The sequence below is a fragment of the Aptenodytes forsteri genome, unplaced genomic scaffold (genome assembly GCF_000699145.1).
Source record: "Aptenodytes forsteri isolate BGI_AS27 unplaced genomic scaffold, ASM69914v1 Scaffold117, whole genome shotgun sequence".
NCBI lineage: Eukaryota > Metazoa > Chordata > Aves > Sphenisciformes > Spheniscidae > Aptenodytes > Aptenodytes forsteri.
In genome coordinates, this window is record NW_008795555.1 from 912,023 (window position 1) to 929,401 (window position 17,379).

General features: G+C 43.8%; 1 protein-coding gene across 3 annotated transcripts in view; it reads left to right on the plus strand.

Annotated features, from left to right (window-relative positions):
- Positions 1–17,379, plus strand: part of FGF13 (fibroblast growth factor 13) — a 229,619-nt gene that overhangs the window by 168,829 nt on the left and 43,411 nt on the right. For all 3 annotated transcript variants that reach the window (XM_019472815.1, XM_009282134.2, XM_009282133.2), the window contains one exon: positions 4,745–4,848. In XM_019472815.1, coding sequence (XP_019328360.1) covers positions 4,745–4,848 — 104 coding nt within the window. The remainder of the gene's footprint in view (positions 1–4,744; positions 4,849–17,379) is intronic.

Here is a 17,379-nt window from a genome sequence, read left to right on the forward strand (position 1 = left end):
AAATACCTGAAATTCCATCTTTTTTTTTAAGTGATCATTTCATTCAAATACTTTGCTTGCAGTTCCTCTAATAGGGATTCTGAGATTCAAAAGATAAAATTGATGGGAACCTGTCCTTTTGACATTCATACAAGTGTGTCTGTTTCTAAGATATCTTCATTTTCACTGTGTCCTTAAATTTACCATAACCTGACAGATTACAAAGCAAATTGTAAAAACTCCTTGTTGCTGGATACCAGCCTTCCAAAATGCTGAACACTTAAATATAATGAAAGCATCCCAGAAATGGTTGCAGCTGGGCTGCAGTATCTAAGTGTTCAGAACAGAGGAGGCATTTATTATAAAAAAAACATGCTTTTGTATATATTCCTCTTTTATGTAAGTGTGTGGACCTGAATGTCCAGCAGTCCTGAATTTATTTTAATTGCAATATTTTTAATGGAGCTAGGAAGACAGACTGATTTATGCTGTGGATCAGAGTCCGCTTAAGGGGCTTCCCCCAAAGGCTTGCTCATGTGAATATTAAGTGGATCAGGCCCTCTAAAATCCTTTCTTCCAATGTCTGCAGAGACATCTCTCATTTAGCCCATATTCCTGCACTGCAGGGAAGCCACAGGACTTGTTGCCCCCTCCAAATGTGGGGGCACTCCTTCTCCAGTCCATTCTCTCCTCCTTTGCACCCCTTGAGGGATATCATTCCTGTTCCCTTTTGTCACCTTCACTGAACATGTGCTCTTGAGACCATTTGCTTTGTATTCACTGTGATAATAAAAACTCCCCTTAACAATAAGGGGAACATCCTCAAATGCAGCTGTGGCCAGTAAAGCGGTTGCACAGGGCTAGGACTCTGAAACTGCATTTTTTTAGAGGAAATGATAGCCATAGTCCACCTGGTCTCCAGACACAGCATTGGTCAGCCTTGTTTAAATTTCAGATTTTTTTCTTCCCTTTTTATGGTAGGGATGAGGAGAGCTTGTGGTCCCCGATAGCCAGCTGCTGTTCTGTGCTCCTGACAGCATCCTGGGGCCAGAAGTCCACCTTCTCCATCGTTTGCTACCTAGAGCTGGGTGGGAAGTTTGCCTGAAGATCCCCTTCGGCTCCTGACTTGGGAGCAATTATTTCAAGCTCTGCAGACCCACTGCTGCATACAGGGTTCACAAAAACAAGGTTGCATCCGCAATTGCAGGGAGTTTAAAAGAAAGCTGAGATTTTGGAGCACAATTTAGGCAGGAAGTGAAACATGGATTTGAGGAGCCGTAGCACTCACCAGACCTCGGTTTTAGCCAAGAGTCCATGTAATTTGAGGAGGTGCCTAATGGAAAGGACTTCCTGGCTGCAAAACAGATTTTGCTTCATTAAATACGTAAATTGGGCAAGGTTTTAAATCAAGGCAGAATTTATTCCCCAATTTTGGCAAGACAAGAAGATTTGAGGACTGATAAAATAAGGAAATATAGGAAACAATATCCTGCAGAAATCGTACGAAGGTCCAGGTGGCCAAGCGAAGGATGGCACAGACCTCACAGTAAGGTATACATTCATAAATCCAACTATAGCCCGCTGCTTCTTATTTTGCAGCTCTAATTCTCTGTCAGCTTGTATTGCACAAGGGCTATAGCAAAGATCATCTCTCCCTTAGGCATTGCCAAGTTTTTCATTACCATGGATATTATGCCCTTATTTTACACAGCATAAAAGTAATAGGAAAAGGCTAGGATGCAAATAACTTTGCATTTTCTTACGCTGACACAAACTGATTGTAGTAGCAAACGATTTATTTTCCTGTGGCTTTTTTTTCCACCCTGTCTGCCATATCTGCCCACACGAGGATCAACCACTAGAAATGCGACAGCATCTCAAACCCGTTGTTCATGGCATTGGGGGCTTGCAGAAAAGGGGGCTGCGTGGCTCTGCTGTTGGCCCCATCAGCATTTGCTGGTCACAGACAGGCCACTCACTGTTACAGAAGCTGGACTTGGACTTGCTGCTGTGCAAGGATGGTGGGAGCAACGGCTGCTGCTGAAGGGGACAGTCCCCTTTTTTGGTGCAGTGCCAATGTCCCCTCGCCTCGGAGGCGGCAGCTGGGGCAACCTGTCTGCGTGTCTGGCTGTGCTGGCATAGGACAGATTGACTGTGCACCCCTCCAACAGCCAGTCCCTCTCCCCTTCAGCAGAGGCAGTCGGCAGCAGAGCCAGCATTACTCCCCCACAGCCCTTTTGCTATTTCCGATAGTCTGTGCCACAGCAGCTGCTAATCCCACCGATGCCTAAACCAGCTTCTGAGTGTGCCCAGCCCTCGTCTTGCCTCAAAATAGAGCACGTATGTTTATGGCAGGAAAAAACGTTCAGCTGCTGAGGGAAGCAGCTGAGCACCCATCGCAGTGGGTGCCCCAGCCTTCCCCTGGCAGAAGTCGCTCAGCCTCGTGTATCTGCTCACTTTGCCAAGCACAGCACAGCCAGGAATCGCTCACTAAAACCTATCTCTGTGGCTTGTGGCTGTGAGCTGTATCTTCTTCACCGTCCCGGGCTTTGCCCTGTCCTCAGCTGATCTACTGACACGTTCATAGCACTATTTACAGTGGAGCCCATACTCGTACCCTGGTGCTGAAAATACCCACACGCTTGCCCTACTCGTAAATATGCCATTAAGAAAGTGCCTTTCAAAAGAGACCTCCAGGTTCTGCCTGGATACTGAGCTTTAAATTGTGCTGTCCTGTCTACACGGAGATCAAATGCTGCTTTTTGGGGTGAACTGCAAAAGAGGGATGTCCAAGGGAATATTTACTGAGTCAGACAGGGAATATTTTCTCCCACAAATAAATTCAAGCATTTGACAGAACGAATGAGAAATCCATTTCCCTAAGCATTTCCCTTACTGAAAATCCAAGCTTTGTTTGCCAAAAACTGCGCAGAACTAGAGGATTTTGTTTAAGTGAAGGGAAAGCCATTTCTGTTGATTTTGTGCTTGCAGGTGAGGGTGAGGAGGGGCTGCGTGTGTGCGTGTGTGTTTGTGTCTGCATGTACACTCATGTGTATGAGAGGGAAAGAAAAACGTAGGTACGATTTTATGATCTCCTACATTTATTTGTTTGTTCTGGCTATTTCTACCTGCTCTGCTATATTTGACCATGGTGAGAAATTCAATCCTCAAAGGTTCCCCAACTTCAGAGCAGAGCGCCCGTAGTTCGTGGTGTGCCAGCGCAGCCAGGCGGGCTCAGCCCAGCCCTGAGCGTGTCCTGCGGCTGCTGCCCCCCCGCCCAGAGCCCATTGCACCCCCTCTTCACCGAGCCATGGGGCTGAGGAGCTCAGGTTAACACAGCACAGCACACGGAGCTGGAGGTCCAGCTGCCTGCTGGAACTGAGTCTGTTTTCACCAGAATTTAGTCCTTCGTCCCCAGTGCACAGTGTTAACTTCTGGCCATGCCTTTATCGAAATACGACATGCATACGTTTGCTCTCTCCTTTTTTGATGCACTCTTGACAACCCCACACCGTGAATTTAGGATCTGTATTAAATGCTGGCAAGCTGCAGATTTTCTTTTAATTAAATATGACCGTTTGGGGGTTGTCAGGCTGAAAAAGGCATTTATAATGGGTCATAATTCTTAGTTTATACTTTTGAAAAGAATAAAAATATTTCAAATTCATAATTCAGTTTTAAATTGGCTTCAGACAGTGACCATAAATACCAAACTTCAGCCTGAAGCAGACCAGAGTGTTGCAGCCAAGTAATAAACCATTGGAAATAAGAGCCAGTTTGGCATTACTTCATCCTATCTCTGCATTTACACAACAGACTGGAAGGAGATGCTTTGGGTTATGATAACAGTACTTGAAAATTTTCTTAACTCCCTGTTATTTTTAGTCCTACGTATTGAACACAGAGTACTGTATTCAACTCATTATTACTTGTGTTCAATTTTAACGTATCCACGAATCTAAGCTATGGCAGAGCTTTGCTTTTATTTTTTTTTTTAATTTGCCAGTTTACAAACCGGAATCTTCATTTTTTTGGAGACTTTTCTCTGCTTATAAATACTGCCACTATTAGCATGTATAGAAGCTTAAGCACAAGCAGAACATTCGAAGCAGCTCAATTTTGAAAGAACGGATTTAGGGCATAATGAATATGCTGTCATTTCATTTCATTTTGAAGTTATTTAACTCTGTTTTTTCAAACCCATTCTCCTCTCAAAAAGAGAAAAAAAACCGGATGAATTTTGGGTGGAAACATTTTGAGATGTTAATGAAGGTTTTTAACGTTTCTGAATTTCATCTTGCTCCTTCCCTTTGGTCAAAAATGTTAACTGACTTTGATCTGAATTTGAAAAAAAAAAAGTTTTGATTGTCTTGAAAAACTTTTTGCTTGTTTTTGGATTTTCTTTTTTTTTCTACTTATTGTCAGAAAAAGAACAAAAACAAATTAAGTATGTTCAACTCTATTCAGCAGACCCTGGCTTCTGCTCATGAGGCAGGTAAGTCACTTTAGCTCTCAGTACCTCCAATTCACCATCTTCAGAACGGGGGAGATACGTTGATATCCGTTGCGGATAATTTCTGAGTAGTGGTGGAATTTGCTATAGAAGACTACGATAGTAGCAGTATTGTTCTATAGCACCTGCAGCAATTAATGTATGTGCGAATGGGCATTTTTTTGTTTGGTTCTGGTAATTATGGCTTAATTCTCTATCTAAGCTGCGTACTCTAAAGGATTAATTTTGCTTTCCATCTCTTTTCTCTCGTAGCTTTGTTTAACCTCATACCTGTGGGTTTACGAGTGGTGGCGATTCAGGGGGTTCAAACAAAATTGTATCTGGCAATGAACAGTGAAGGATACCTATATACATCAGTAAGTAAACATTTTTAATTTTGTTCTCACTGAAATGATGGTAAGAACTTAGTAAGTGAATAATTTACTGTTCTGAGGAATCTACTTATAACCTATAGAGATGGGATTTGCCAGCAAATTCGGTATAGCGGTGATATTCTGGTTTTAGCTTATTACTCTATTTCCATTATGAATATATGAATATATGCACAGAATCAAACCACAGTGCCTTTGATGCAAACTTCGATCCCAAAGTGAGAAATAAGTAAAAAACCACAACCAAAACCCCGAACAGAAAAGATGCTATCTCTTGGTCGCTGTGGACTGATGGCGCTAACCAGCGTGGAGTACAGAGGGAAAGGGACAACTTTGTGAATCACACGCATGCCTGAACACGTTTTATATCTTCCCATATAATCTCTATTACTGTTATAAAAAGGGATTCGAGAAAGTCATTTTTTGTTTGGCCAGGATTTTCAAATACAAATGGAATTAGGTGCCAAAATCTTATGGCTTTAAGTGGCTGAGTGAGAAAAGAAATGTTTCATTTAGCGGTTTTGATGAAGAATGTCAGTTAATGATTTTCAGTGGCATTTCTCAAGAGAGCAAACGGTGTTTTTATGAAAAAAAGAAAAAAGGACATTTTTAAAAACAGACAATTTTTCAATTAAAAACATTTAGTTGAACTATGTTCAGGAGTTTTAATTATAAGGTCTTAATAGATTTTTCCCAAGGAGGAAAATAGAGGAAAATGTAATTTATTATCTACTACAAATTATTCTATTCTAAGAATGATTCCCTTAAGGTGCCTTTAATACTGATAACAATTAAGTAAACTTATTCAAATCTCTCATTTGTTTTACAATCCTGACAGCTGGGATAAGGGGCAGCTTTGCATATTTTTCCTTGTGTATCTGCCAGAGCAAAAGCAAATTAGAACTGGCTATGCTGTGGGACAAAGTAAAATTTCAGTGAACGGCATCAAACTCCACTTTTCATTTTGCTCTGGCTATTTGCTTAATGCGGTTAATCCACAGATCTGTTCGCAGGGCTGTAGCCACACAGCCAGATCGTGCAAAATCCCCTTAATCCCGTGTAGTCACGGTCCTGTGACTGCACAGTGTCATTTACATTTGCACTGCAAATGTACCTTTGACTGCACCGTGTGTTTTCATTTACATTAGCATCCTCAGCTGCACTCCTTTCTGGCTGCCCACTCGCCGAGAGAGCACTGCGCCGTGCCGGCTTCTGCGGGCTCAATTCTTGCCTCGGGGAGCGTTACCTCGAGTCGCGTCTCAGGGTGGGATAGAGCGGTTTGTACATAAAGCAAAATTCCGTCACTGTGCTCAGCCAACGTGCTCGGTTTGAGTAGGTCAGTTCTTTCATTGCATACGTTCTGGAAGAACCAGATTTATTTTTGCAAAGATGCAGAAAATGGGATGGGGACAGATTCTGCCCCTGTTAACCTACAACGGAGCGGTAACTTCTCATTGTGAAACATAACCTGGAAGTCAAAGGGACCACTGAGAGAATGAAGTATCACTTCTAGTATCCCTCGATGTGAGGAGGAGTGGCAGAATATAACCCTTATTTTGATTAAGTCCAGCTTTTAGTTTGATAGGTATCTAGGCATCTTAGGCAGAGCTCAGAGATTCACTTTGATTGTAATTTTTGGTATTTGCATTGATTAGGGATAGTTCTTCATGTGGTCTCGTATGTTACCATGAATAGTGTCTTCCTTGAATCCTTCAGTATCTGCGAATTTAAAAGCTTATGACATTGCAAAATTAACTCGTGACATCCCTCTACTTTCCCCGTAGTAGAAGTGGTCATTTTTGTTTCTTTATTAGGCAGCTATATTTTCTTACATTTATACTTTTATTCTTATTGAACCTGGTGGGTTTGGCGAGGCCTTAAACAGACTTCTGTCGTGTTGTTGTGTCCCAAATTCATATTTTTAAATACTCTTGACGAAGACGGGTGTCCATTTAATGTTGATCTACTTCTCCAAAGAAAGTTTCCACCCAGGTTCTCAATAATCTTGGGTTTATCACATGGTGTCCTCTGGTTTGGTTGTTTTGTCCTTTAAAATAATTGCAAGAAACTGTCTTGGTGGGCAAAACCTAGCTCATGTCTCTGTCGATGTGCCCAGGGAATGGACAAGGGCTGGTGAGGAGCATCTGCCCCTACTTCACTTGCTATGCAGAAAGGTTGCCAGAATTGCAGTTCCAGCACCATTTTTTAAGTGTTTCTAGTGCTTCTTTTGCTGATAATGGTCCTTTCAGCAAGGGATACAGTCTGACAGTCTGAAACATGGGAAATTAGTTCTATATTTTGGGCTGGATTCTTGGTTGATGTAAGTGAGTCCCAAGAGAGCTCAGCTGATTTATACCAGATGAACACCTGTTGAAGGGTTGTCAACAGGGAGTCCGGGGGACAGATCAGCTCAAGTAAATGACATCCATCTACAGATCCTGAGGGTTTCCAAGCCCTTACAGGGATGTGTTCCTGAATGGGATTTGTCAAGAGCAGACAGATGACAACATGGGATTGATCAGGAGCAAAAGCCCCACAAAACACTGTCAAATTCCTGAAGCAAGAATATAGGGAAAAATAGAAATGTACTTAAATTGTAGATAACTATAACAGATAGTTACGCTATTTCCAGAGAGAAATGAAATTAGCATTGATGATGCAATCTAACAGGGAGAGAGAATATTGTGGTCTATGTCATGATCACTTGCTTTTGGTTTTATTGCGACTCTAGCGCTTCAGTCATGCTTGTGTCTGTGCAGAACCGTTTCCTTCAGATTGCATTGCCGAAGGTTATAGATTCATTTGGTAAATGCTTTGAAAAACACCCTACTAACGTGCCATCCCTGTTCCTCACCCCGTGCTACTGTCTGTGCCTTGCACCTGATAGCGCCTTTCAGCCTGAAACACTTCTAAACCACTGCGCCCGATAAAGAGGCCATTAAGCCCACGGCAATTACCCCACTGGTAAATAGGTAAATAAGACATCTGGCTTACGGGAGGACAAATGGAGGCTCAGCTCAGTGCTTTCCCACACTCGCACAGGAAAGCACAGACATTAGGGCTAACACACCAGGTGTCCCATTTCCATGTATCTTGGACTAAATTGCAATATTAAATCACAGTTCCTTTTCCTTTTAGTGACTGTGGTGAATTCCGGTGTTTTGTCCCCTGTGGTGTATTTTTTAGGTTTGGGCTGTGCAGCAACAGAATTGACTTAGTTGATTCTGAGTGTCCTGCATATGTAGAAAATATGTCCTAGCCACAATCCGTTACAGTTGTTGGTAGATGGAGAATATCTGTGGATCCAGTTTGCTAATTCGTTGAGCTCTGGCCTTGGCCTTGCCTCTTCCTCCCTAGCAGTCGGCCAGGGTGGAGATTCAGGTATCTGACCTCACAGGTAGTCTGCAGTGTGGTTTGCTTCTGATCCAGTGGCTGTACTCAAGAATGAGGTGAATATGCTCCATGAAGGGATCGGTGATGTATAACAAATCTGCAGAGAACAGATATCTGTATTGGCTGCCAGAGTTTATAGATAGTTTGCGGCGTCTGTCAGTTAGAGCGAAAATAAGATCTTTAATGTAATGATAAAAGCTCCTCGGGGAGAAGGCAGCAACTCAGCTAAGCAAAAAAAAAAGTTATTATGTTAAAATAAATATATAATTATCGACATTTGTTGTAGAAGTGCATTAAAAGTCCTGGACGGCAGGGAAGGGATGCGACCTTGGTCCTCCCCACAGCCTGCCGTGCCGCCACTGCTCGCCCCGACACACGCTGTGAGCAGTGTGTGCCTCATCTCCACACCGGCTGGAAAATGCATCTTCATAGCATAGAACGCCACCACATTTGAAATGTTTTTTTGTGTGTAGCCAGTTTCCTACCAAAGTCGATGGGAGTTGTGTGACTGCGTCTCCCAAGCTGAACCCACCCTTACGATTTTATTTGGAGGGACCTTGTCAGGAGCTATTTGAAGCCGTAGCTCTTCCTGCTGTATGCTGCTTGAGCATCCTTTTAAAATGAAAACACAGGGCTTGCTTCATCCCTTCTTACACCAGTGTCATGCTGCTGTAGGTGACTTAAACAGTGTTATGGTACTGCTGTCTTACGTAACCACATAATGAATCATGCCCTTTTGTATTTTAGAATGGCTTTTATTTTATCTTCTTTTTCTTTTTATGAATGACCGCATCTTTCAGATGACCGCCATATATACTACGCTTGAGTTTTTCAGATTTCATACCCTATGAAACCCCAGTTTGGCTTTCCATTTCCCATCCCCACGCAAGGGCTGCCAGAAATGCCTGGCTCCCCAGCAGCACTTCATGGAGAGGAGCAGCAGGACAGAGCCTTTCCCCAGCTTGTCCCTGGGCTGAGTGATGCCCTCAGGGGCACACCCAGTGCACTTCTGCTACCAGTGGTCCCTGGGACCAGAAGCAGCCCCCGCAGTGTATGGGATCCGAAGGTTGGGTCCTCAGCACCAGCTCTCCCATCTGCTCCCTCTGGGCTGCACTGCCACCGCTCGCTAAGGTAGACGGAGCCCTTGTCTAACAGTAGTCCTTTGCCCTGACAATGTGTGATAGTGCCCAGTCAGTCCCTCCCTCCTGCAGCCTTTCAACTCGTCTATTGGAAATCCAGAGCACCCAGCATTTTGTAGGATGGGTATTAGGAAGTATGCTCCATGGCAGAGTTGTTTATGCTTGCTTTATTAGCTGTTCCAGGATGTCTAATATGTTTGAGTTAATAGAGCTGCTGTACATGGCTTAATTTTGCCATTTCTTGTCTGATGCACCCGGTACAGAGTTAGCATGGGTTTAAGGAGCACCTTGATATAATACCCTGTGCAGAATTTTATATATAATTTACCCTAAGAGAGCATTCAGCTAACATTGTCCTCTGTATGTAAAATAGATTGTCATGTATAAGTTTGGTACCTGCACAGAAAGTAAATATTGTATGAAGCGTGCACGTTGATTATAGCCAAGAGAAGTGAAATGTGATTAAATTCTCAGAGTGATTCAAAAATTGGTTTTGGTGAGTTGGAGAGAAGAGAAGTTTGTGCATATTTTAATACTGAGCAGTGCAGTGGAGACCTGCTGCAGCTAATGGGAATGGCTGGGGCATTTATAATGAATCACTGGCAAAGAGCATTTTTCCACCTCAGGGAAATAGCACAAACCAAGAGATAGGGGAAATAATCAAAAGCTTCATCTAGTTAAATTTGCATGTCAGTATAAATCATTTTTTACCATGAATGCTCAAGTGCAGACTATACCTTAATATAGTTCATTCTCTTCAGTGATAGGGTCTTAGATACAGCTGCAGCACATTTTTCTTTTCATTACAACACCTTGCTCTGCGCTGGATAAATGTGCAACATCCTCACAGCGAGGAAGGCTGCTCTGGCCCTCCCGCGCCCCGGCGTCGTGCTGACAGCCCTGACTGCTCCCGCTGCCCCACAGCAAAGGTGGGAGGGGGGGCAGGCGAGGTGTGGGATCAGCGCTGGCACCGTGCTCTAAGAAGGTTCCCAGGCATCGTAGGACCAGCCCGAACTGATAAATGTTTTCTGACACCTTCAACCATGGATACTGCTCTAAATTATGCCAGCAGCTAAGCTTAGCAGATGCAAACAACTGTACTTTGGTTCAGTCTTACAGCAGTGTTGCAGCACAGAGGTGGATGCTGGCCAGTGCCTGGCAGGGTGGAAGCCTGGTGGGTCTCCATGCAGCATCACAGGCTCCTGATAACACTGCCTAGACGGGCACTCCCTGGCTCAGGCTGTGCTCACAGGCCCAGCCCATTACCAGGGAATCTGACCGTGAGTTTTCGGGGTTGGTTGTGAGCTGGGTTGTGCCTAGCAGTGTAGCTGCAGAGGCTGCTGCTCACAGACTTGTCTCCCACTTGCTGAAGGGACCAGCAGCCTGTCACTGAGCTTGCTGTGGCAGTCTGGCCCCGCTCTGTGATGTGGGACGCTCCTGGGAGTCGAGTCCCTGGGGAGGCGGAGTGGTTTCCTGCAGCAGGTCTTCCTTAATGAGATGTGTGCTGGTCTTTCTTAATGATATGTGCTGTTGCCGAGTGGTGGGGCGGAGAGATGGGTGCTGTTTTGTTCAGGTGCTTGTCTCTGCTGGGATCAGTGTGATTCCAGATTTCAGGCGACAGACTGCCTGCTGTCTCCAGCACAGAAGGGGGGAGGGCATCACCCTCGCATGGGAGAATTATTACGAGACTCAGCAAGCTGAAAGTCTTGGACCTCTTACACTGCTTTTCTCTACAAGTCATCCCTCAGGCATCTGAAATCCACAGAGGTGCCACTGTGCATCCATCCCTCACTGCAGGTGGTGGGAGCTGAGGATACTCAGCACCTTCTGAGATGAGGCTTCATAAGAGGAGCCCAAGCATGAGAAAGTGATACTTCAGGACTGTGCACTGCAGAGATCCTGACAGACATGCAGGTAGACGCCTGTGTGATGGTTTCTATCGTAGTGGCTGTTAAAAATCAGTAGTGAAATTGCTGTTTGTGCAAGAACAGTTTCAATGTCCTAATGAGATAAATGACATATATGTGAAGTAGATAAAAGACTAAAAGTGCATCCACTCTCTCTGTTAGTCATTTGCCAATCAATGCCAAAGTCCTGGAGTGAAAAGACAGAAAGGCTTTATAAGCTCAGACTTCAGATGTTGCTCAGAGCAGAAGTTTGGGACTCGGCAAGCTCAGAAATGTGGCTGAAATGGCAATGTAGCTCATAAGGCCCAGTTTTTCAGTCCATTGCGCTGCTCACTGGGGTCACAGTGACACAAAACCAGCATGATGCCACAAAAAAGCCTTGGCAGAATTTGGAGCTGGACCCGAGTTTGATAGTTTGGCACCTGGACCACACACTGCTTGCTTCCAGCATCGCGTTTCGGCCCCATGCCAGCAGACAAGGAATACTGAGTTCCAGGACTTCCAGGCTACTCACAACTCTTCACCGTCACGTTGCAAAGCATGTTTGGCAAGTGAGAGTTGTAAGCAGATAAGGACTTGAGCAGACGGCGTGAGTTGCAAAGTGCGAGAATAAAAGCATTGCCAGGTTCTCGGCGTGTTCAGTTGGGACTGTATATTCAGATCGCCAAACGACGGATTACATTGCTATGATTCAGCAGAGCCAATGAGAAATGTGCCGCTTTTCTCTCCTAAATTTGGTGCGGGTGCTACGTGTTGTGACCAGTGGCGTAGGTGCCTGTGGGGTGGTATGTGTTCCTGCTCCCTGTAGGGCTGGGCTCTTCTGCAGTTTGCTGGGAAAATATGTATGTTAGTATTTATGTGGATTTTTGAGTTGTTGCTTTTTTTTCCTGATACGTATGAAATATCTTCAAGATCAGAAGATAACTTTCCAAACTTACCCTGTTTTTTAGAATGTGGCTTAATTAAAAGAAAGTACCATTTTGAAACATCAGCTTCTTTCCTGCACTTGCCTTTCCTTCTAGAAAGCTGTCTGCCTTCCCTTCTTCTGCCCAGAAGGGCTTCCCCTCCCTCTCGTGCTGCAGGTTGAGCTAATGAGCAGCTCTTGTCACAGTGACTCAGCAGCGCTTCTGCCTCGCTACACTCGCTCTGTAACCTGCCGACGAGATGGCTCACCCCGATGGCACTCGCAGCCTGCTGCTAGCTGTAAATGCCCATGTGAAGATGAACATCTAAACAAGGATGCTGGAGCAATCAAAGACAGTCTCCAAGGACTCCCCGAACCAACAGGAGTTGGTTGGTACTGGAAAACAAACTCAGAACTTGAGTAGAAACTAACCCCAGGTGACAGTGAAACACAAGGATTCAACACATTTATTAAATCTGCAGAAAGTGTTTTCCACTCAGCACATCGTTCAGCTGGGGAACTCGTTGCAATTGGATGCCGAGGATCCACATTTTTGTGGGTTCCAAAATCATTTAGGCGAATTCTTGAAAGAAAAATGCTGCAAAATACAATGATGTCATGTTTGGCTTAGAAATGTCCTGAATCATAGCTCACCAGAGGCTGGGGAAGTGTGCTGGGAAAATATTGGGATAAAAGTCCCTTTTTTTATACTCTCCCATAGGCATCTGCAGTTAGCCAACGACAAGCCAACGGCTTGAGAAAGATGTGCCCTCACTGGTCAGTCCTGTTGCTGCGTCCCATTGGTGTTTTCTTTATGGGTTAGTTTTCAGGAGGCTGTTGGTGCTCTGATGAGAAATACCCAAAAGCGTTAGTTAACCCTGGTTAAGGATATGCAGGAAAAAAAAGTGGTTGTGGTGAGAGTACGGGACTGGCGTGAGAATGGGCTGCAGGAAAAGTTGAACGAGGAGATGGAAGTGTGCCTGTTCCTGCATGTGCCTGTTCCTACACCTGTTCTTGTGTGTGCCTGTTGCTGCAGGGCAGGACCCAGAGCTTTGGCTGTTGCAGCAGTGCTAGGACAAACAAAATTTGGCAGCTCCTGTGCTAAAAGTAAGTAAAGGGCAGTTCAGTTCCCCAAAATGACTATCCATCAACCCAGGCTGGCATCATCAACAGATCTGTCACGTGGAGGTATTCAGAGTGACTTTATTAAACACATTTTTGTGTCTTTTTATCTTCACGTAGCCCTGCAGTTGCAACAGTGCTAAGAGGAAGTGAATTCAGTTCTGTTCCTACTTGGCAGCCTCAAGAGAAATGTTTACTGCTTTCTGGCCGTTTACATCCTTGCAAACCCACTGAAAGCATCCTTTTCCTGGCAGAACTTTTATTGCAAGCGATGAGGTGCGAAAACTGGGAATCCAGCTTGACTGTAAAAGTTCAAATTGCATTTGCAGTGTTGTCAGTCAAAAGGCATGTTTTGAAAAGTCTTCTAGGCAACACTGATGGGGAGTCAGTGGGCAAGAAAAAGGAGTCGTTATCCCCAAGATTCTGAGTTTTATGGTTGCTTTTGGGAACTGCAGCACAACTGAAGGGGGTTTCCAAAGGAAACTCTGTTACTTTAGTCGCAGAGAGCCTGAATGCCATCCTCTTGGCACGACTTCCCAGTACTGAAACCAGAGACACCTGTACAACTCCTAGAAAGCAGGAAAAACATGATGTGTGGTACAGAAGCAAGGCAGGGACAAAGGAAACAGGAAAGTTGTCATATTTAGGTTATGTCCTTGAAGCCTTGGTTTCAGAAACTAACTTTTTCATATATAAGCTAATTCTTGGAGGTAGGCCTGCTGAATTCCTGGATGGAAAATCTAAAAAGGGTCTGGGAAAGAAAACAATTCAGTCGAATAAAAATTGTATCAAGAAACTCGCATTTCCATACTGAACTGCTTTCATTAGGCAATCTAGGATTAACAAAGGAATCCAAAATTTAGAATGGATTAGGGAGTCTTTGGATATAATGCCAATTTAACAGTTTTTACCAGCAGATTGGATGGTTTAAATAATTGAACAGATAGGATCTTTCATATTTTACATTCTGTGGATGCTACAGGTGCTATCACATAGTTTTTCATTTTTGTAATTTTACCCAAACAGCACTGAATATCGAGCGGTACAGTTCTTCTAAAATTAAATCCACTGGGGAGCTAAGCAAAACAGGCATGATAATTGGTGAAGTACCGTTCTGTTTATTTAAAGCCTCAGGAGGTATCTAAAAATCAGAGCTAGTTTCGGAAGCGCAGCACAAGAGGCTGTCTGCTTTATGAAGCAGTCTTCCCCTTTCCTTACTCTGATGACACTGAATGCACATTAATTAGGGAGTCAATTTAGACCCTCCATCCTCATCCACAGAGCATTTTCAGATGTTAAAAAGTCCTATTACAAGATAGCAGTGTTCCTCTTGAACCTGAGTGTTGGTGGGACCTTCGTTTGAGCTGGCTGGGAATGGGCAAACCTCAAAGGACTTGCAAGGGCATGTTTCCTCGAACAACTCCTCCAGAACCTAATGTTTTATCAAAATGGGCCTAGCAAACTGAAAAGAGTGGGCTGTTCCTCACCCTGCCAGTACTCGTGGCCTCCAACTAAACTGGAAGACCTGCTGTATTTTTAAAATGAAGATATCTCATGGAGCTGGTATGCAAATTAAAAGCAGAGTTTCATAAATATGAAGGTTTCAGTTCAGGTTTTAGGCAAAAGTTCACATCAATTCTCATTCCATTCTCGTTATTTCACACCAGCGTGCTCAGATCTAGAGGAGCATCTGCTGCCAGCTGAGCCATATTGACACTGACAGAAGGCACAATAAGCTCAGAGTAAATAAGTTGAATGATCTGAAACAGAACAAAAAGCCAAAGAAATTCTAATAAGTGGAATAGACACAGTTCGAAGTGCAGATCTCTTCCCTTCACCTGATGAACTAAGAGTTTAATGGGCTTGATATTGCAAACCCTTTCTCATGTAAGTAATCCTTACTCAAGCAAGCAGTTTCATTGACTGCCTGCCAGAGGAAGAATTAATTTATCTGAGTAAGATTTTCAGGATCTGGACAGGACAGCCATTGATTTGCAACATGAAATTTCTGTGTGATTAAAAAATGAACAGAGCACTTAGGAGGAAGCTTAATGACTAAAGTAAGTCCCCGCTTGCCTGGACACGGGTCCCAAGGCCTGGAACAGTTATCAGGAATAGGGAGAGCAGCAGACCCCAGTCCTGGATGCCCAGAGGGTTTGTTCAGTGTCATGGGCAAGACTTGAGGTCTTGGCTTGCAGCCTTCTCTGGAACTGAATGCCCAGGGCTTCATTTTGAGCCATACTTTCCTATGAAATAGTTCAGCAAGTGCAGAAGCAGGTGTTGTGTTGTTCACGATCCCTCTCTTCAAGCGCCTTACACTTTTGGACATTTGCTTTTAGGACTTAAAATTTTCTGGCAGACCGTATGAAAATCTCTTGTTCTCCAGGTGCGGGGGAATGTTAGCAGCAGGCTCTTTCTGCAGGGCTATCATGGCACCAGGAGCGTTGTGATAAGGTTCACCAGTTAGTACAGCATACTCTCTTCTGACACCTTTCTGTGAAAGGCAGTGCATGCCTGGTGTCACGGATGAGCAAGGATGATTGAGTTTATGTTACCACCATTGGGCGTCATGAAACTGGAGCCAACTTCACTCACCTATTTTTGAAAATCTTGACTTTAATTTATGCTTTAGCTGCCTCTGTGTGAAACAAAGATTTAATGTGTATTCTAGACAGAGAGGCTGGGAGCTTGCTCCATGGGCAGTAGAGTTCGGCACAGATTTCCTTAGGCTTTTTCTTGGGAAAATTATTGCAGCTGTGATAGAAAAGACCTGAAAGAGCTTTATGCAAATTGTTGATTTCTACCACATTAGTTAATTGTTTCCCAAATTTGCATTTCTAATCAGTGAGATGCCAAAAAACACTTGTACTCTCTAAGTGTTGCGCTAACAGTTTATATTTCCTTTAATTATGCTTGTAGGGACAATACCAGAATGGCAAGCATTTATTATAACTTGCAGCTCTTATAACTAAACTATAAATAATATTTTTCTTCACAAAATTATGTCCAGCAGCGGTGGCAGGGAGAGGGTATTCCCTGCTCATCAGCCGATAGCCATTGCACTGATGATATATCTTCCCGAACAGCACTGATTTGATAGCACTGAAAGCACGAGTTTATGCACCATCTCTATCGCAGAGCCCAGGCAACGCTGTGTTTAGAGGCCACACAGTAATTTCCCCATGGTGAATCCCTGAAGATCTTGAAATTTTCAGCTGAGAAGGAGGCAGTCTTGATCTGCATGTGGCTTGGGAATAGCTGTACTAAGGAAACCAACCTCCTTTTCTGCTGTTAACCGAGAAGATGAGTACAGTCACCCTGGCTTGGCTGTGAATCACCTGACGAAGCTTCATTTGCTACCCAACGGCAAACCGTCTGCACTTGCAGCCCTTCATTTCATTATCACAGGAATGACAGTAAAAGAAGACAAGTGATTTTTTCCCTCTCATTTAATACCAGGCTTTCTGTTGTTGAGCTGTTTTGTTTCCCTCCGGCTCTGACAGTCTTCTAAACAGCAGTTGCTTCTCTTATGAAACAATTGGAGTTAATATGGGTAATTGTGATAGTTATGGCCTTTACTTTTTGATATAGCAATTATCCAGTCTGTATTTTCTTACTGAGTCAAGCAATGTTGGTAAAATTAAGCTGTCATTAGACTGATCTCTCTGGAGACTATTTGCTACAGAAAGGCCAAATCCGAGCATCTCTACTCTTTCTCAAAACAAATGTTGAATAATCTAGAATTTAAAGTTTCCTGTGCCTTGGACCCACTCAGGTCGTACCTCCCACATATCCACATCACTGTGTCAGCTGCAGCAAGGTCACGCACATTATGAAGAGAAGAATTTGGTACTTTGACTACTGTTTTGGCATTTTTAAAGCTCTGTTGGTAGAGAGTCTTGTGAGGTTTTACAGGTCATGTAGTTCTTAAACCCAAATCAAAGCACTTCAAGGTGAGGTAGAAGTTTCCATTTCTGTAGGACAGCAATAAATACAGAGGATATGTAAATAGCCCAAACTACTCGTATGAGTAGAGTATTTTGTGAGTTTA